This window comes from Schistocerca cancellata, chromosome 3 (assembly GCF_023864275.1).
Source record: "Schistocerca cancellata isolate TAMUIC-IGC-003103 chromosome 3, iqSchCanc2.1, whole genome shotgun sequence".
Lineage (NCBI taxonomy): Eukaryota > Metazoa > Arthropoda > Insecta > Orthoptera > Acrididae > Schistocerca > Schistocerca cancellata.
This window is the reverse complement of record NC_064628.1, coordinates 431511552-431534014: the sequence shown is the minus strand read 5'-3', so window position 1 is coordinate 431534014 and position 22463 is coordinate 431511552. Positions and strand designations below refer to the sequence as shown.

General features: G+C 38.6%; 1 protein-coding gene across 1 annotated transcript in view; it reads left to right on the top strand.

Annotated features, from left to right (window-relative positions):
- The window catches only part of LOC126175173 (D-glucuronyl C5-epimerase B), a 131816-nt gene that overhangs the window by 84076 nt on the left and 25277 nt on the right, over positions 1 to 22463 (top strand). The window contains exon 8 of the mRNA XM_049921763.1: positions 13043 to 13230. Within this exon, the coding sequence (XP_049777720.1) occupies positions 13043 to 13230 (188 nt within the window). The remainder of the gene's footprint in view (positions 1 to 13042; positions 13231 to 22463) is intronic.

The following is a 22463-nucleotide window of genomic DNA, read 5'->3' as shown; positions in this document are numbered from 1 at the left end:
GGTCTTGGCTTCAGTTGTCTAGTGGAAGTATGATTCCACAATTGCAGTTTTGTCGGCCGCAGAAATGACCTGGTTCAATGTGTTCGCCTCATTTTTGGTGCTTCAAGTACCATTTCTTCGAATGTAGTTTCTTCTTAAAGTTAATATAAAAAAATAGTAACATAATTCAAAATTATTTATGACGGCGACCTGCACATTGTTCTACCGTCAACACACACCAAGAGTTCACTGCCAACTGAGTACAGTCAAAGACGACTCCAGCGTCAAAGACATTTTACACAACACACAAGCTTCCACTTGTAATCAGTGTCTTTGCTATTCTTAGACACATTTACTAATAGTAATCAATATGCTTTCGCTCTCAAAAATATAAGTAAATTAGCATATAATAAGGCAAATTACAATAAAAAATATTCTGACAAAAATATAAGAAAACATTTACAATTTGGTATCAACAAATCCGGTAGAAAATAACACATCTCCCAGATCCATTACAGTGGTTCACAGAAAATGGATTGTCACTGAATTTTGACAAGACCCAGTACATACAGTTTAGTACCTCACAAAGAATACCTGACCCTATAAGTATAATGTATTCAAACAATGAAATCAAAGCTGTAGACAGTGTCAAAGTTTTAGGGCTACAAATTGACGACAACCTAAATTGAAAACTTGTGCTCTAGACTTAATAAAATGCCTTAGTTCAGCTACATTTGCAGCACGTATGATAGCAGAAATAGGTGATTTAAAAATGAAGAAGTTAGTTTATTCGACCTACTTCCATTCACCAATGCGTTATGGAATCATCGTTTGGGGAAACTCCTCTCACAAAGAGAGAATTTTCAAAATTCAGAAACAAGTCATTAGAATTATATCTGGTGTCACTCCTAGATCGTCAGGCAGAGACCTCTTTAAGAAACTTGGTATTCTAACTACTACTTCTCAGTATGTATACTCATTGATGTCCTTTTGTGTCTCTTTTTACACAAAATAGTGCAAAACATGGTTATAATACCAGAACCAAAAACAATCTGTATAAGGACAAAATATGAAACCATCAGACAAGGGATGTCCCAGGGCTCTGTTTTAGGTCCCTTGTTGTTCCTATTAACAATCTGTATAAGGACATCAGTACAAAAAGGAGTCAAATACATGGGTACTCATATATTCAATAACTTACCAGAGCATATCAGAGGTCTTGTAAAGTGATAAAGATCAGTTTCAGAGTGAATTAAAGAACTTCCTGTTGGCCAACTCCTCCTACTCCATCGATGAATATCTTCACAAGGATTATAGCTCATAGTTCTGTGTGCATTAGAATTTTACAATAGCCATGTATGCTATCAGAAGGGGGGGGGGGGGGGGGGGGGGGCTTGACTCTATCCACATCCCAGAGACTCCTCTCCAAGGGATCCATGGAAAACGATAAATGTAACGTAATGTAAAAAAACCAGACAACTGACGGTAAATCCTTCAATACTTTCTTATGTTACCCACAGCTTATGCAGAAAAATTACCCTGTGGTTAAGCCAGGAATTCTCATCATTCTTGTTTTAATTTCAGTAGTACATTAACTAAAAATGATAATGTGTTGCTATTTTCATGTAGTCGTCTAAGGAGCGTATTGTGGGCGATTTGCAGTGTATTATTTCATTCTGCTTAAGAATTAAATGACATCGAAGCTGTATTGCTCCTCTGCTCATCTCTTTTTACGTGTGAACTGCGGCTGGCCACATCACTGCAGGCTAGCCATACCAGCTGAACGGCCAGTGCTGTTATAGTTAAATGTGCCGGTAAAGCTGTTGTCCCGTATTATAGCTAAGTCAATGTGCGAGTAAAGCAGAGCACAAAATGTACCCTTATTATCGTACTTGACAGTACTCAAGACAGCTTTGCTTCAGTCCCACATGAAACAGAAAACCAATGAGGTTCCAGCAAATGCACAAGAATACATAATGCAGTGTTTACATCAGGTTTATTCTTATGGTGAATGGATTGTAGTGGCTGAGCAGAATCAGAAAGGGAGCGTAACCACTGGTAAGAACTGGAGACTGTCTGAAGGGAATGAAGTATTTCTCCATAGGATTAAGCAGACTGGCTACTGACTGATTGAAAGTGATGAAGCTGACTGAGAAAACACTGTTTTAATAACATCTTGTGGCTTCTTTGAGTTCAAAGTTGCTAATGGATGTATGCTCCTGCCACCTTTGAACACACATGGACAGTATGATTCAACATCTTAAAAGGATGAAGTATGTTTCCTGTGTGATAACATTGTTCTTTTCTCAAAGACATTTGAAGAGCATGTAGCTGCTTGACAACCATGCTGAAGTGTGTCCATGACACAGGTCTTCGCTTGAATACAAAAAACATCTTAATCATACATGGAATAAAAATCTTGGAGCGCTTAGTTAACACACCATCTGCCCTGGTCCATAAAAGTAAGCTACATGATGGATTTTCCAATTCCTTGGCCCATTCGTGGTGTGAGAACCTTCCTTACAATGTGCTGCCACATAAAGTATTTAAATTGCAAGTCATAGCCAGTACAAGAACTGTTAAATGGAGATGCCAAATTTTCATGTATTGAGATCCAAGATACAGCTTCCTGTACTCTTAACATAGCACTACCATATTCACCAGTCATAATGCTTTTTGGTGAGACTGCTCAGGCAGAATAACACGTTGATGCTAGTGCAAATCCAGAATGTCACTGAAAGAGGGATTGCATGCACCTAGAGAATGCTCTCTCAAGTCCAAGGAAAATTACTCTACAACTGAGGAAGCATGTCATGCAGTTATTTGGACAACCAGTAAATTTTGATCCTTTTTATATGGCAGCTCATTCAGAGTTGTGACTAATGACCATTCTTTATGCTGGTTTAGAAGCCTGAAGGATACATGAGGATGATTGATAAAATAGGTACTAAAGCTTCAGAAATAAGATGTATGAATAATATACAAAAATGGATATGCAAAAATGCTGACTGCTTTTGCATAATCCATTAGAGTAACATTACAACACTGGTGATATCTGAGTCATCACTGCTCTGACAAACACTGCTGCCAAACAAAGGAAAAATCCTGTATTACTGAAGTGGAAGAAACTTTCAAAAGAGAATTAAAATTAATAAATGTAATATTGTTTAAAAATAATTACAACTAAATGGGACAGAAATGGTTGCATACCATCCCATGTTATACTGAAGTATTTCTACGTCATTCTGACATCAGGTGGCTGGGATGTGGTAGATGCATGATTATATCAGAATCAGATACCAGTGGCCATTCTGTACTAATTTGTCAGACATTATTTAAACAGCTTTAGGGAATGCCAATGGTGTGACAGAAGAGTGTGCTTCATTTATCCCCAGAACATCTGGTTCCAGTTCTTCCTGCAGTTGCTGTGTTTCACTGAATCGGAATTTACTTCTCGGAGAGATTTCCAAAGTTGAGAAACAGCAAGAAACAGATAGTGATGTGCACTTACTGTCTTACTTCTTGCACTGTCACCAAGGCTGAATCTTTGAATTTGCTAGGTTTATTGTTGAAGAATATTGTACCACGTGTAGTGATCTTGGATCATGGAAAAGGGTTCTAGTGAAGATTGTTATCAGAAGTAAGTTCACCATATGACATCATGCACAAGATGACAACTGCATACTACACACCGAGAAGTTACTTTATGGAAGTTTTTAATAAGATTCGGTTAGACATGCTTTTGATGTAAATGGCCATTGAAGCTTCTACATACATCATTGCTGTCATTACAGTAACACATAACATAGTGAAGCAAAGTACTACAGGTTTTATAGTATTTCCTCTCATCATGTGTGAGAGGCTTTGCTAAAATTGGTACTTTGTGCCTTTTTCAACATGATGACTTGCAAGACAATGTGAAAAAGATCATCACCAGAATGGACCCTGGACATCAGTATGAGAAGTATGGATGTTATAATGCCAGTCACTGACCTGTAAGCTACACTGTAGGATATCTAGTTTGAATTTTACACATTTACAGACCATTGTGGCAACTTCGAAGTGCTGATTTGGCCTAAACAAATCCTACATTGCTTTTCATACATTATCTACTAAGTTAAGGATGGTGGTGATGTTAGAGCAAAAGCATCATCCATATCCTACGTCAGCCACTCGTCTCGCTCTAGAGAGAGTGGCTTTCAAATTGCCATACAGCCATCTTGTATAAGGTCTGCTGTGGTTTTCTTAAATTGATTAATGTGAATTCCAGAATGGTTGCTTTGAAGTTGACGTGACTTAAGTACCTTCTCTAACCATGATCAGTAAGCTCATGCTTAGTCTCTTAGTTCTCGTCACTGGGATGCTAAACCCTCATCTTTTTTTCTTCTTACTCCTTGAAATAAAATAAAAACTCTTTAAAAAATGTCTGTTGTTACACCAAAGTGTTTTGCAATGCACAGCTAAATAATTTATTTTATATGAAATTTACAGTGTGTCACTAACATCATGTTAAACAAGTAATTAGAAATTCGCTGTGTGACCTACGTGGTGGTGTACATAAATTTTATAAGTAGATGTTTATTAAACCTTTATTTAGCTTCTAATTGAATAAAAGAAAAGTTTATTTAAAATATGTAGTTCGTCCGTCCTATCCTTTCTGTTGTTTTTGTTGCTGACCGTCAAACAACTAGTATTAGATAACTTTCCCAACTGCTGTCACTAATCACAATCCTTTGCCTTTGTTGACAGTGTAATTTCTGCCTATGTAGTTGGGTCACCTTATCATCTTTTCATTATATGTTGTTCTTCTCTTATTTTGTCTGGCTGCACCTTCAATTAAAAAGACATGTTAATTGACTGAGAGTCTCATTACAAGCTCCATCCACATCAATTTCAGGGCAATTGCTTATGTTGTCCTGTACTCTTACTGTGCACTGCTAATTTGATACTATTAGCTTTGACTCAATTCATTTCCTTTCATAACACTGGTTAACTTAGTAGCTATTTTTTACATTTTCAATATCTGAATCGGTGCATTGCATTTGGGAATGGGATTAATATGAGAATAAAATAATTTCTTTAAGGTAGTTGCCAATGCCCCATTACCTACATACGCTTCAGTATTTGTGCATCGAAGCCTAGTTTTGACCAAGAAAGACATATTGTCATAGATATTAGATTGTTCAGTACATAGACCTAATAAGGTATAATCTTACAAGAAAACATTACATGGTTGCAATATTTCATTTTCTTCATACTTACATACCTTTCCTAAAGGAGTACATTGAAAAAATTGTGTTTGAAGATTAGAATATTTCTGATTGCTGTTAAGTATAAAACATCTCATGCCCATTAACATAACCAATAGCTGAGTACGTGATGTACAATCATGAAGTCACTGGTGTGATTCTTATTAGCAGAAACTTTTGTTTCCTTTATTTAAGTTATTTATTTATTGTTGAGTGGAAATATTAATTAACAAATACTGAATTATATTTTTTTGGTACAAAAAGAGAAGTATTTTATTTGCTATTTGCTGGATAGCATTTTTGTATCAAATTTTAGTTCACAATAAATATACAAATTTTTTGTGCCATTAATAATTAAAAATAAGTGAGTACGAAGAAAATGGAAGGGGGTCAGACTATAAGGTGCCCTTGTTAGACCTGAAACGTCTCAGAAAAACGTGATGTAGAATACATATTTTGCATGGGTAGTAATATGCTTAGTATAGGTGTTCATTGCATAGTGCATTAGTGAAAGGGTTGTGAGGTTGCACCAATTTTTCATTTGAGCATTAAATTTTTACTGTTCATTACTGGAGTTTTTTCAATTCTCAGCTTTTCAGAATATGACAGCCAGCAGATCGAGTTACGGCTCTAATAGATATGTGATGTAGGTAATACACCACAAACAGTTAACTGCTGGTCACAAAAGGATCTTAAAAATCAGTAAAAGGATGAATTAACACACACATAATGTGATGTTAGCTTTTAACTGTACAAGAAGAATTACAGCAATTTGTTGAATGAAATTAACAGTCTTGTTAGCAGAAGATATGAAATGAAAAGAAACTGAATAAAGAAAAAAGTGTTAAGGAGCAGCAGCAGTGAGGTTAGCAACAAACTTAACATCAAAATTGCAGCCACATAATAAACAGTGAAGGAATTCTCGTACTTTGGAAATAATGCAATGTGTGATGGATGAAGGAAGGAGGACATAAGAAGCAGACAAGTGCAGGCAAAGAGAGGATTTAGTGCCAGAGAACTCTGCTAGAATGAAGCATGTAAGAAAGATTTTTTGTGATCATTTTGTCTAGAGCACAACATTGTTTGGAAGTGAGTCAAGGATTGTTGGAAAACCCGAAAAGTAGACAGTGAAGGTATTTGAGGTGTTCTGTTGTGGAAGGATTTTGAAAATTAAGTTGACTGATAAAGTAAGGAACAACAAAGTTCCCAGAATTAGCAGGGAAAGGAATTTGTAGAAAACGCTTTTTAAAAGAAGGAACAGGACAGTAGACTGTATTCCGAGATGTGAAGGAATAGCTTCCATAATACTAGGAGCTGTAGACACAACAAATTTCGTGGAAAGGCAAAGGATTAGAAAATATGTGCTACGTGTGATGAATAATTGAGTACATTTCAGATTTGGTGTACTATTGTGAGATGAAATGACTGGAAGAGGAAAGAAAATTGTCTGGCCTGCATCAGACCAGTCAGAAAACTGTTCTCGCTGTTTTTTGATTTGAGCGTGTGTGTGTGTGTGTGTGTGTGTGTGTGTGTGTGTGTGTGAGATCATTTTGTAACAAACCTTTCATTTTTGTAACATCCTGTGCATTGCTTTAAATTGTGATATGCGATGTGTATTGCTGTTATACTTCCTGACAAAATGTGGAGCACCCAGAAGGGCAGAGGAAATTGAAATTAAACTTAAGGGATTTAGAGGTTACGTGATGTTATGCCAGTGATTACAAAATTGCGTCAAACTTACAAAGAACTTGGCGGTATGAACCCACTTCTCAGTATGGCATTGCTTCTCCTGTAGCCTGGATGTGTGCATTGATTTGGTTGGGATGGGTGCCTAAAACTGTTGTATTCTCCTGTGAGGCAGGTTGGTGCACAACTGTTATAACTGACACAGCTGTTTTAACTGATCCTTCTCATGTCCTATTGGGCAAAGATCTGGGGATCTTGCTGGCCGTGGGAGTACATCTACATCAGATAGATAGTTCACACAGACATGTGTCGTGTGTGCAAGAGCATTGTCCTGTTGAAAAATAGCACCTCAGTAGTGCCCCATAAGACGCAACTGTGATGACACAGGATGTCCATGATGCACCATTTTCCCCATCAGAGCTCCCTCAATCACTACCAACTGTGACCTGAAGGCATACCCGATGATTCCCCACACCATGACACCAAGTATAACTTCACTGTGTTTCTCCAAAAGATGGAAAGCATGTGACCTCTCCCAGTGTTGCCACCATACTCACCGACAATGGTCATTCGGGTTAGTGCAGAACTGTGGTTCATCACTGAACGCAATGTGATGCCATTTGCCAGCAGTCCATGCTTCCTGGTCATGTTACCACTCCAAAGTACTCAGCTGTTTGTGTAGTGGTGTTGAAGGCATCCTACACATTGAACAATATTTGGTAGCCCAGGTGCTGCTAGTCTCAGCCCAGTGATATGGGATGACACTGAATGTTATAGGGAATCTATTACTTGTTCTCAGGTGGCAGATGTAGATGTGACAAATGTGAATGGATTACAATGTGCTTGGTGCTCAGTACAGTTATCCTCCCTCATGGTCATCAGACTTGATCGACTAGAATATTGTTGACAAGTATGTCTGCCCTAAAGTTTTCATGCAGTCCAACATTGGGCCACTGTGACATATGAATGAATGCCTTACAAATTGAAGTATCACAGTTCCACCAGCCAGTCAAATAGAGATTCACAGTGAGGCTCCTCGAGTACTTGGCATCTTCCATGTCTTCCACAGTGACCACTGAAAATCTGACATGGCTTATGTCTTTTATATACTCCACAAGGCATATTAACAAAACTAAATGTTAAGAGTACTAAAGCACTCAGCGGCCATTCTACTTGTCACAGAGAGTTGCAGTGATAATCATTTACATACTTATTGATGGTGTGTGCATTTACAAAGTTGCATTAACATCTGACTATGTGTTCTGAATGCTTCACTTTTTATTGGACATTGTATTTGCAACATTATTTCACATTGGTACATTGATGTAGATTATGAAAATTATAAGCTTGCAGTCAGAGGAGAACTTATGAAGTCACAAAAGCAGTCAGTAGTCTGGCCCAAAGTAGCAGTGAGGAGTATAGCCTGACAACTAGATGTGTGGTGATTAGATACATATTGCCTACTATGTACACATTCAGCACAGTTCGTTTACACGAATGACTGACTGAATAGCAGTTATATAAGTTAGTACGCTGGAACTGAAAAGCGAGCAAAAATCGTTACCTGCTTTGAAGTCAAGTTTTAGTCTGCAGGAAGTAGGTGAAGATATTGTTGTTATCAAAATCAGTATTCTCAGGCTGTGAGAGGAAGCAGCATGACACCAAGCCGCAAAACCCATATTTTTTGTTCTGTAAAACCAGTATGTAATGTGACCTCAAGATTGGTTTTATGTGTCGCTGTCTCCCCTCCTGCATCCTCGTCATATTCAGTCTGCTCAGTCCCATTACTAACAATAAGTGGATGTTTCCAAGGGGGGAAAAAACTTTGTAGTAAGTGGTACAGGTAAATTTCTTTCCAGAGATTTTTTTGTTTTATGGGTCTATTGACACAGTCCGTATAAAAAGTATTGGGAACAACTTTCTCCTGATGTGACCTTTTGTCACAGTGCACTCGCACTGCACTTACTCAGTGGTGGGTGGGGGGTGTGACCATCAACACTTGCCAAGTGCCAATCGCCTGCAAGCATTTGTTCAAGTGAGATTGTGTTTTTAGTTGTGCCCTGTTCAATGACTCATTGCAGGTGCAAAATGCAGTGAATGAATGAACAGAGGTACACCATAAAATTTTGTGTAGTAAGGGCACATTGGCCATGATTCACAAAGTGTTCAAGGATAAAAACATGTCACAAACTGCAGTTTTCCAATGGCACAAGCTCTTCAAAGATGGCCCACAGAGTTGGAGGACGTGCCCCACATTTGATGGCACTGACGTCAAGAACCAATGACAACATGCAGCATATGCATAAAGTGCTAAATTGAGACTATTAGTTAAATATGTGTGTAGTCACAGATGCTGTTGCAGTGATAACAGTGCATATCATTATGACTGAAAATTTGGCGATATGACTGAAAATTTGGTGATGCAAGAGATCTGCTCTAAACTCATTCCAAAGATCTTGAAGAATGACCAAAAGCAGAGGCAAGTGTCTGCCTGTGAAGACCATCTGCAGTGCTTTGTAGAAGACCTTGGCTTGTGACCGAGCGAGGTGGCGCAGTGGTTAGCACACTGGACTTGCATTCGGGAGGACGACGGTTCAATCCCGTCTCCGGCCATCCTGATTTAGGTTTTCCGTGATTTCCCTAAATCGCTTCAGGCAAATGCCGGGATGGTTTCTTTCAAAGGGCACGGCCGATTTCCTTCCCCATCCTTCCCTCACCCGAGCTTGCGCTCCGTCTCTAATGACCTCGTTGTCGACGGGACGTTAAACACCAATCTCCTCCTCTATTTGGCTTCGTGGATAACATAATCATGGAAGATGAAATGTGGGAATTCGATTATGACCTGGAAATAAAGCAGCAAGGTTCCAAGTGACACTGTAGCATCACCTTGTCCAAAAATTATTGAATGAGCAAATCCAGAGTGAAAAACAAGCTAATAATTTTCTTCAGTGCCTAGAGAGTTGTCCACTACAAATTTGTACCTGGGGGGTAGACAGTGAATGGTGCTTTTTGCTTTGAAATACTAAGAAGACTGAAGAGGAAGGTCTACCAGGCGAGGCTAATTATCACCCTGTATTGGAATTTGCATCATGACAATGCACCCAATCACACCTACTTCAAGGTCAGAGACTACCTGACAATAGTGACATTGTGATGATTCTCCAATCCCTTTATAGTCCCAACTGATCACCAGCAGACTATTTACTATTCCCAAAAGTAAAGTCCTCCCTTAGAGGACACCACCTTGGGACCCTAAGTGCCATCAAAGAAGCTTGCATGTATACCCAAATCTTCCAGAATCTACCTACCAGGGTATCTTTAGTCATGGAAAAGCTGCTGGCAAAAGTTAGTTGATGCTCAAGGGCTGTACTTTGAAGAATTTTAAGGGATAGTAGCAATATTTCAAATAAATCTATTTTTCTGAAGCCTTTCCAAATACTTTTTATACAGCACTGTATTGGTGACAAGTTGCACATTCTATCTGTAACTGCTGCTCACCTTGCAGTGTATTCTGAGTTTGGAAGATGGGAATTTTGAAACTGATTGGTTCAGTTGTAGTTCAGAAAGCAAACAAAAGAACTTAACTGAATACGGGGAATAGCCAAAGCTATGAACTTGTTTCACCTACTATTTTTAGCAGCATTGCATAAATAATGATGATGATGATCACCTACTATTTTAGCAGCATTGCATAAATGATGATGATGATGATGATGATGACCTCCACTCAGTTAAATGCTTAAATTACTGAGGAACTATTTGCCGAAGTTTATAGACATGCAGTTACTTTCTGACTCGGACTTTTTGGACTGTGTGCTTTGGCTGTGACAAGTTTGTTTAGAATGGATCAGCTCAGTTTTCAGTGGACAAAGAGTTTATTGCACGGTTTTCTTGCTCTCTGCTGAAAGGTAAAAAGGCAGAGCTCTTGCACAACCTTTTACACTGAAGTGCCAAAGAAATTGGTATAGGCATGCATATTCAAATACAATGATACGTAAACAGGCACAATACAGCACTGCGGTTGGCAACGCTTATATAAGACGCCAAGTGTCTGACGCAATTGTTGATCAGTTACTGCTGCTACGATGGCAAGTTATCAAGATTTAAGTAAGTTTGAACGTGGTATTATAGTTGGCGCACGAGCAATGCGACAGAGCAGTGATGAAGTGGGCATTTTCCCGTATGGCCATTTCACGAGTGCACTGTGAATATCAGGAATCCCATAAAACATCAAATGTTGGACTTTTGAGCTTTCAGAGCCGAAGGCCCAGTCGTGTATCTTTGATGACTGCATGACCCAAAACTTTACACCTCACCTGGGCCCATCTACATCGACATTGGACTGTTGATGACTGGAAACATGTTGCCTGGTCAGACGAGTCTTGTTCCAAATTGTATTGAGTGGATGGATGTGTACAGGTATGGAGACAACCACCTCATGAATCCATGACCCTGCATGTCAGCAGGGGACTTTCCAAGCTGGTGGAGGCTCTGTAATGGTGTGGGGGGGGCATGCAGTTTGGAGTGATATGGGACCCCTGGTATGTCTAGTACGACTCTCACAGATGACACGTACGTAAGCATTCTGTCTGATCACCTGATCCATTCATGTCCATTGTGCATTCCAACAGACTGGCGCAGTTCCAGCAGTACAATGCAACACTGCAAATGTTCAGATTTGCTACAGAGTGGCCCCAGGAACACACTTCTGAGCTTAAACACTTCCACTGGTTGCGAAACTCCCCAGAAATGAACATTATTGAGCATATCGCCTTGCAACGTACTGTTCAGAATAGATCTCCATCCCCTCATACTCTTACAGATTTATGGACAGCCTTGCAGGAGTCATGGTGTGAATTCCCTCCAGCAGTACTTCAGACATATGATTTTAGTTGGGTGTACCAGTTTCTTCAGTTCTTTGCTGTAGAATGGTACAAGGTGTACAACTTTGCTTCCGTCGTTTGCCGATAGGTGGTGACAACGTAGGGCAGTTAGCTTGGACCTCGGTCAACATAACCTCATTCAAACATTAATAAATTTGTGTATTCATCATAAAGTTGTTCTTGATTGAAAATGTCAGTTCATGAGCCTAATTCTCATCATTTGCGGGACATGTTACTGTTTTGTTTCAGTATGAAGAAAACAGCTGCTGAGTCTCATCAAATGCTCTCAAGTACATATGGTAAGGATGCTATTAGTGAAAGAACAAGCTGTGAGTGGTTTCAACACTTCAATAACGGTTATTTTAACGCCGTGGACCGGTATAGTGGTGGAAGAGAGAGTGCTTTCGAAGATGCAGAATTGGAGACGTTGAGTAAAGACTCGCGTGAAACTCAAGAAGAATTGTCACGAGTAGTGGGGGTGACACAGCAAGCCATTTCAAAACATCTCAAGGCTATGGGCATGATTCAGAAAGAAGGAACTTAGGTCTTGTGTGAGCTGAAACCAAGAGACGTTGAACGGCGTTTGTGTGTTTGTGAATAGTTGTGCAGGGCCTGGCAGACCAGCACTTTCAATCTCGTGAAGATTTCACAAATTGGATCGATTCGTGGATCGCTTCAAAAGATGAAAAATTTTTTCGACACGGGATTCGTACACCGCCCAAAAGGTGGGACAAAGTAGTGGCCAGCGATGGAAAATACTTTGAATGATTCATGTGTAACCAATTTGTGTCATTAAAGCCTCAAATGTTGGGGAAAAATGTCCAAAGCAAAATTGTACCCCTTGTAGATGCAGAAATGTTTTGAGCATTGGAGGGAATTAAGGCAGACCTATAGACCCAAAGGAGTTTAGTTTGAAGGTAACAACCACTAATGATAGACGTGTTCAGTAATTACATAAATTTGTGGCTTTATACGTAGATTTTATTTTACATCTCACGGACTGGTCTGTAGTAAACAACTCGTCCACTTTTTTTGAATTGATTGTTTTTGATTCCAAAGTCAAAAAACAGTTCCACATGTACAGGCTATGACAAATTGTTCATTAACAATGAGCACTCTTGTTTCTTTTATATCAAATCCATAGATTGCTGTTTTGTTGGTGGTTAATAACACAAAGGAAGTGGTAATGTCATGCTACTGAAGTGTGCAAGTTGTAGTAGTAGTTTCGTGTTTGTTCTGTTGTAGGTTGTAGCTTTGACATTTCATGGAACTGGGTGTGTGGATAATATAACTCTCTCATCCAGTCAACACATTGCTCAGTTTTATGATGCTGCCCGGTGGCTTGTTAACCACCAAGACTCAAATACGGGTGGTTGGCCTAATGCTGTACGCAGGAGGCTGTCGTCTGGAATGTTAGATCTTGAACCAGGCTGGTAAGTGTTTATTTGAACTGTGATTTTTGTACACTTCACAAATATTCTGGATGATTTTGGGATATGATACTACATTTCTGTTGTTTTGTTTGTGGTAGCCTTTAAAGTTCTTAGGTCATAGCACACAGATGATAGTTTTCTAGACAATTTATTTGTATGTGTATGTCTTGCTGAACCTATAGGACCAAAATTTTTGTGACACTTACATTTTCTAGGGGATCATTTTTTAATTGTGCTGGAATAGACATTTGGTTAGTCGGAGGAATTAAATGAAAATCTACACACACAGCTTTTTCAGTATTTGTAATTAGTTTGTTTTTTGTGAACCACTCAGAAAGTTTTTTCATAGAACCCTCTGCTGTGGACTGCAAAGTTTCTGGACTGATGTTTATACTTACTCTAGTTGTGTTTCTGTAGTCTGGTTGTGGTATAAGAAGAAAAATGGTGTAACTGTGAGAGGAAGCAAGTAATTTTTCCCCATTGAGAATGCTCTGGAGAGCAAATATTGGTAAGGCTTTTGCCTTATGATCGAGGGCACAAACTCTTGGAAAAACCTTGAGTAGGAGTGGTATCACACGTATTTTACCCAAGTCACACGTTAACTAATGAGGTTTCTATTCCGTAAGGTTACTTGTGTAGTAGTTGTGCATGCCTGTTCTTTTGACTCAATTACTCTGTTGTTGAAGTTTGGAATTTTACTTATTTCCTCCTTATGAATGGAATAAACAGCCAGTAAGTTCAGCCCTTCCTGATACATACTGTTTGTGAGGGACGTTTTATTTTTTTGTTTTTTAAGTACAGAAACTGTTATCTGTTTCTGCCTTTGAAACAGGTGCAGTTAGGCAATTTGCAGTGTTTTGTGCACTTCAGTAAATGATTCTTCAAAGGAATGTTCCACAAGAAAGGTGAACAGTTCACAAATTGACGTAATATCTTTAAGCGTATCTTTGTGATAAATTACTGACAGTTCATTTTTCAATTTATCATTGCAAATAAAGGGTCTGTAATTTAATGAAGAAGTATTGACTAAAGTGGCTTGGAAATGTTCTGTGCAAGAAACAAACTGTTTTGGATCAATAATTTCGAAGCTATGAATACATGAGAGTTTTGGAATCTTCCTTTCAGATGGTTGGTCACAGTGTCACACACTTCTTTGGCATCTGTTGTCAGATCAAGTTCAGTGCTATATTTGGAACATTTTCTTGAAGGAGAAAAACATTCATCTTCAGAAACCTGATACCTTTAACTATTCTCTCGTATTTCAGAAACTACTGACTCAAAGTGGCATAATGCTTTGAATATAGTAATGGCATTTGCACTGTGCATCTGAACTGTGTTATGCAAAATACCAACATGTTTCATAATCTCATTGAAAAAATTTAGAAGAAACAAAAAATATGGATTGTGAGGTAAATTTTGTATAGCAAATGCTTCTCTTATTGTAATATCATCCCAAGAATCTTTTTCCTTGATCTTTACTATAGGTATTCGGAATAACCAAATTGATTTGGTGTATATAACAATGAATGTACGTGACATATGGGAAATTATCAGATTCTGTACACCACAAGTGCCACTCATTACTAGGGCACCATGTGTACCTGAGCGATGATTTTTCTTGAACACTGAAAGATTCTAGACTTTTTTAGAACCTCACTAAGCCCACATGATGTCCTGTCATTAACGTATTCAAAAGAATCTTTTAACAGTTTTCTTCTGCTTAATATACCATAATATAACGATGAACTATCTTCTGCACTTAATGTCTCTTGTTTCTTCTGCCTGCTCAGAAACAAAAGTGGCAGCATTAATCTCTTTAACCAGCTCTTGATATATACAGTCTAAAAGTTCGTTGTGTGTCATGTGTGACATATATTTACATACAGAAGGTACTAGAACTGCCTAAGTGGCCATCTAACACACTTCCAAGATTTCTTAGACGAGGCAACAAATCTAGGCATTTGCCATAGTTTGTTGACTTCCATTTTTCATTGTGAGCCCTTAGTGCCAATTCACGAATTCCACAAAACATTAAGCCCTCTACTATTCTGTTTAATGTGTGTCTGTGCTTCATAACTAATATGTTATGTTTCTGGATTAACATTTTATAAACCAAGTCAGACTGAGCAGCAATGTTAATTTTGCCAATCATTTTGTATTTACAAGCATTTTCTAAATGTAGTGCACTTTCTTCATTTCCTTAAGTCATTCACTTAAATGTTTTACATCATTGCCACTGACTGTTTCCCACAATCCTTCAGTACCAAATAACACAGTAGAAATGAAATATTTTTTATTTCTCTTCACTTACTGTTAACCAAGACTTTTTTCACAACCATGTGTTGCAAAAAGTTCTCTTCTCCTTTCCATCGAGTTGAGACATCAAGAAATCTTTTCGTTGATGGGACAAGGAATTCCACCTTGTGCAAGAAGCCTTTTTTCTGTTTTGTTTCACTCATATGTGTTTCAGCACTTTTTGTGATATCTTAAGTGGGTTATTTTTTGTTTGCTATTGGACATTTATTTTGGTAGCTATTTTGCTACACAGTCTACAACTTCTCATACTTTTGATATTGTAGTGCTTTTTCATATGTTGTTGGCGAAGTGAGTAGGCTGATTTCATGACCTATGGTTGCCTGACACTGCACTTTCTCTGATTCTGCAAAACATAGGCAGAGTATTCATTTCAAATGAATACCACACGTAATGGTGACGAAAACTCTGCCCTATGTTTTGAAAAATCAGAGAAAGTGCAGTGTTGAGCAAGCATAGGTCACAAAATCAGCCTATTCAGTTTGCCAACAACATATGAGAAAGCACCACAATATCAAAACCATGAGAAGTTGTAGACTGTGTAGCAGAATAGCTACCAAAATAAATGTCCAATTGCATCATGTAAGTTAGAAAATAAAAAGTAACCCATTGAAGATAGCACAAAAAGTGCTGAAACATGTGTAGGTGCAACAAAACAGAAAAAAGCTGTCTTGTATAAGGGAAATTCCTCGTCCTATTTTCGTAGAAATCACGGACACAACAAGAAGAACTGCAACACCACAAGATGATGATTATTACTTTTGGTTGATGTGTGCCTACCACTCAATTTCCAGCTTCTCTTCCGTACCGAATAAATGAAAGGGTGTTTTAAACAATCAATCTACTTTATTCATTTTAAAATCACTGTATGAAGGGTCAAATTTAACCACACAGCTCTAGAATATGAGACATGAATGAGAGGTCACATTGTTCGCTGTTTTCACATTTCTCTTTAAAGAAGGACAGTAGGTGGGGAAAGGAATGCAGTAAGGCACATGACAGAAACTACAGTTAGGGGCTGCAGGCCAGAGGTGGCTGGCCCCAAACATTGTGAAGACTTGTGAACAGTTGGCCAAAGGGAGGAGAGTGGGAATGCGGCTGGGCAGTGCAGGGGAAGGAGGGGTACGGGTGAGGTGATCTGTCCACCAGGTCTACTCGAGTTGGCCCTAAGCTGCACTAGAGTGAGGGCCAGTGTGGAGAAAGGGAAGCAGCTTGGTCATGTCACTGCGACTGCAGTTTTCAGATCTGGAGGTGTGGATGGGAGTAAGGGCGGTCGTGGCTTGGGTGCGGGGATTGAGGGGTACACGTATGCATATCCACTGGGATCCTTGCTTGCTGGCCCACAGTTATGCTGTGGTGGGAAGGAAGTGGAGAAGGGAAAGTTAATGGTCACATCACTGTGATTGCGAGCCAGGAGTGTGGAGGGAGTATGGGGCTATGGGCCAGCTGCCCTTGGCTCTCGGCTTTGGATGGGGAAAGAAAAACTGGTTCGCCACTGCAGAATGTTACACTTTGTGTGCACTTACAACAGAAAGAACTGGACCTGATTACATAGAGTTTCTGTCAGTCATACTATGTGAAAGTTGTCTTACTTGAACTGTTTGATATAGAACTGAAAAAAATACATCACAAAATTTTTGGTGGGGCTGGGCCCCGCTGGCCCTTTAGGATGAGCCACCCCTGGATATTTTATTATTAAAATTTATTGCCATGTCCTTGCCAGGTCACATGGACCATATTACTCAGTTTAACTCTGTCTTGTTTATCTCCATCCTTTACCATGCTGTTATAGGACATCACTTGTGTCAGCTCTAGGAATTCAGAAGTGTTACGCTTCCACATTTGTTCCATGTGAGTAAATCAAGCGTTAGTGTTTCCTTTACAAGAAGAAGAAGAAGGATGAGGAGGAGGAGGAGGAGGAGGAGGAATAGATAGAGAGACAGATGTGCAGCAGAATTTTTTTTAAATGAAAATTTTCCACAAATGTAAGGAAAAGAAAACAGTGGTCCTGGAAGGGGATGGAGGAGGAGGAAGGTGGTGGTGGTGGGGGGGGGGGGGGGGGGGAGGTGAGTGAGAGAAACAAAATGCAGGAGGCATATTAGAAGGAACAATGAAAGATGAAAAATTGAAATTGGAGTGTAGCACCTAGAAAGCCCTAACCTAGGAAGGAGAAGATAAAACCCACAATGCTAACATACTCATTGGATTTATAAAGAATTTTCAGCATAACAATTTTTTTATGAGAGACTGTGACAACTATTCAACAATATTATAGCGTTTTGGATTTCATAGTTACAGTAAGTTTCATAACATAGTATGATCTTTTGAATAAGCATTTTCTCACCAGATTTTGCAGTTTTATGAAGTGAAGTATTTATTTCAGAGGGAGTCCAAATCTTCCCTGTGTTATAATACTTTCTGGTTAGGGGAAAAGTTTGGTATAGTAAGGAATTCAGCTGTTTTCCTGAAATTGTCTTAAATGATTAAATATGCCATTTTATGTTCGTAGCATGCTTTTTTCCTCTTCAATTTCCCTGTTCTTTTATGAAAATGAAATTCAATTAATTTGAAAGCCCGCTAAAACGCTCCATTTGAGTCATGTGATGCCTGTAACATCACTGGTGAGCTCGCGCCTCCTAATGTTGTAATGCTAATTTTCAGTGATGTCTGGGTTTGAAATTTACATTTCAGAAAATGTGTTATACTGTATTCATACTGTACAAATACATCTATAAAAACCCCTGGAAAGTTTTTGTAGTGTTCCAGAGAATGAGAAGATGGGTAAAATGTGGTTGCACTGTACCAGCAAATTGCCACCACATCAAAGCGCAATTTCACTACCTCAATTAAAAGTGTGTTACACTGTGAAGTTAACATTAACTTACATCCAAGATTAGCTTTCCCACTGTTGTAACGAAGGATGGTATCGTTCAGTGAAATTAAACTCCTGGTGAAAGTTGTTGTTTTACCCACCTACATCTGAATTATTTAGTAGGACAGTTTTAGAGTGATATACTGTTGAATTTTATGAGGTAATATCTGTTGATTGCTGGTTTGAGTTAACCCAAAAAATCTTTTAACTTACTTTTTACAGTCCTCTGATATGAAAACCAAATCACAATTACAAAACTTCACCACATAAATCAGAAACAGAATGTTATTGTGTTTTCCTTGCTGTTTACATGCACTTTCATTTGCAATCGCTGTTCACAGGTCGCATTCGGAAAAATATTTCTAGTTTATCTGACCACACACTTTCTACATTATTAGAAACAATGTTTTTATCTTTGCACTGTCCATTAGATTCCTTATTGTTTAAACTTTTGCAGTTTCATCGTCGTACATAATGATGAAGTAAGTCTGCTTCAAATGCTTTTCACTACCAACAACACAACCCTTTTGTTCGTGTCACCTGCATGTTGTATATCTTTCCATATAAACCCATCATCCTACATCTTGATGTACTGTGGGCTTATTGTGATATCTTCACTGTTAGAACTGCTTTCCAAAAAAAGTGAATTGTTTGTTCGCAAAGTAAATGCATTTATCCTCGTTTCATCCATTTCTCAGACTGAGACTAATGTGAAGCTATGTACAATAAATCCCACAATTGAAACAACTGCTACACTCAATTCTTGCTAATGCTGTTTTCGTATTTAATGTAAAACTTATAAAAAGTATTACCCTTCCAGGAATCAAACATGTGGCCCCTTAATGTGCAGTCAGATGCATATCTGTTGCGTCCCCAAACTCTTGCTGAATGCATAATATCTGCTGAGTATCTTCTATAAAGAAAATCGGCACTAAGTTTGGCCAAGAATAATGTTGTTATGTTTTGAGTTGCAGCTCAAGACTGTTGATAGACAACCTAGTTATGCAAAAGTTCTACAGTTCCTTAGTTTTGAGCGAGTTCAATGATGTTGCAGGAAACAGGGAAAAGAATGTCCCTTGTTGCACACATCGCCGCTGTAAAAGGGGAGGAGCATAACGCATCAACTTTCGCAAGGCTTCCATCACCATTTACAAAATTCGTTTCTGTTGTTACTTAAAAGTTGTAATTGGATTTTCCATCATTAATAGCTAAACTGTTTGCAGTAAAAGTACATAAAAACCTTATAACTTTAGCTAATGTTCCTTTAATACTTCTATAGTTTTGTCATACTCTTAGTCTGTGACGTCTCCAGAGCATCAGCCGGTAACAGAACGGTTTGATCCCATAACAGAACTTGATATTTAATGATTTTTAAGTTTTAATTATGTAAAAATAATAGATATACTGTGAGAATATTGACTTTAAATGGTATTTAAATGTTATAATGAATCAGGATAACAATAATATGAACCATATTTTTAACATTGGAAAATAGCCTATTACTTTGTCAAATGATGATACAATCAAATATGAACATTGCCATTGTTTGAGAACAATGATGGAGTAGTAAATTGTGATGACCAATTATTACATTATTATGTAAAAGTATATTAACTGCACAGTGATTATTTTAATGATCTGGTGTAATAGTATTAGTTTACACATAAGTGTTGTGGGAAGGATATGGGAAATATAATCAGGTAAAATTGATGCTGGTATTTGAGGGAATAAGAATTTGCCTACTAAACAAACTTGTGTGGAACAGTGTACCTGCAATAACTGACTGCAGGGACTTGGCAGTGCTGAGTTTGTGGAACCAGTGGCTATGGAAGAATCATACTTACTCACTGAGTCTTCCACAGACGGTGAGTACTGGGCCATGCAGTGTTGCACATTGTGGGATGACTCAAATCTTGTTCACATTGTTGTAACAGACTACACACCTTGATCCAAAATATTCCCTCGATTCTGAGGCATTGCAGTGGCATTGTATTGGCTTCCACTATTCAGAAACCATGAACTAATTGGACACAATAGACCTGTGAATGCCATTATTATGTTCTAAGAAGCAAAATGTAATGTTTATAATATATTCCACTTCAGCTTTTGTATGTGTTGACCTTACAATCGTGACTGCAATCTGTCTGTTGGTTTGATCAACACTGCAGACTGCCAAAGTCCCAGTGTGATGATATTGAGAGTAGTCTGAACAATAATATCTGGTCAAGGGAGCTGTGAACTAAAAGTACAGCCCTTCGTCAAGCAGTTTAACATACAGTGAAACCTCTATATAACGTTTTTCAAGGGACCACAATTTCTGAACACTGTGTAGGAGAAAACACTATAAAGAGGAAGGCTTCCGAATAATAATTATAGGGCATTACTGAAGATCGGGGTACCACTAGTCAGCTTTGACAAATAGTGCCATAGATGACATTTTAAATTTTCACAACACCGTAATATGATATTCATTGCAAATGATCAATGTATCAAATGATTAGTTTTTTGTAATTAAAACATGGGGCCAGTAGGTGGATGGGTGAATGTAAATGGATCAGTTTGCACTGTAAAAAGTTATAACAGATTCTTAAGATATGACATCATTGTCCAAAGCTTACAGGTGGTATCCCGTTCTTCAGTTGACCCAATTATAGGATATGAGCCAAATTTTGTTTATGATATACTCAACATATTACATAAAAATACAGTAAATGGTACAGATTAAAAAATAATTAGTTACAAAAAAATTACTTTAATAATTAAATTATGAATGGAACTTAAATTTGCACTAAACTCTAGGAACCTATGCAATCTGAAAATCACATACCTATGATTTTTTTAAATATTCAAGCAAGAATGTTTGTTTTCTATTTCTTCTAGACTCTATGGCAATCATTTCTTGCTCGTTCTGTCCTCAAGTCTATTGGCCATCATATATCTCCTGAATGTTTCAAAGGCTTCAGCTGCCTTAGTGTTGGGGGCACAGGGTCATCTTCCTTGTCACTGTCACTTTCACTACCACTATTATTCTCCAAGCTTCTCTCTGCAGTCAGCTCCTCAATACTTCGTACTCTTGTGGTTACCACATTGTCATCCACAGCCACAAAGTCCTCAAAAGTGTCAGAAGCACTGCCTATTAATACCTGAAACTCTTGCAAATCACTTGCAACATCTTCCACCAGAGCTGCCATCTCATTCTCACAGAATCCACTTTTGTGAAACAGTTTTTAATAGTTTCAGCCATGACTCCCCTCCACGAATACATAATTAAATTCATTGCCTGTAAAATATGCAGCTTCAGTTGTGAGCTCTGCTGGGTTTCTTTGGTCCATCAGATTCAAGGCCTTTTATACAAGGGCTGTCCTGTATTTAACCTTAAGGGTGTGTATTATTCCCAAGTCCAAAGGTTGCAGATGGCTAGTGCAGTTGGGTGGCAGGAAAATTACTTTCACATTTCTCAGAAAGGATACGTCTGGTGGATGTGCCGCACATCTATCCACAAACAGCAGCACTTTTCTTGCAGCACTCCCCATTTTGGCGTCAAATTCTCTGAGGAAACGTAAAAATATATTACTCATCATCCATGCCTTGGCATTGTTTTGTTTGTATATTTGCACCTCCCCCCCCCCCCCCCCCCCCCCCTTTCTGTGACCTACTTGGGGACAGGTTTTGCCACTTTACGTTAAATTCTTTTTTGCTCAATTGTTGGTCAACTCTTGGGGGCTGCCCCATGTCCATTAAATTTCGTGCAATGAAGGAGATTTCTACCACATGGCGTTCCTCCATCTGCATCTTGCAGTGGGAATCTACCATCCTCTGCCGTCCTTTTGCCAGCCATACCAGGTTGATCCCATGGTTTTTTACTTTGTAATGAGGTGCCTCCTTCCCCTTTTGTAGTTGCGTGACCTCCCTCTTGGTGGTCCAAATTTTGTTAGACTTCCCCTCCTTTTGGCCCTTCACCCAAAATATGCCTTCCCACACTCCATGTCATGATTGTAAGCGGATGATGCTTGCATTCTCAGGTGTTAGCAGACAACCACCACATGTT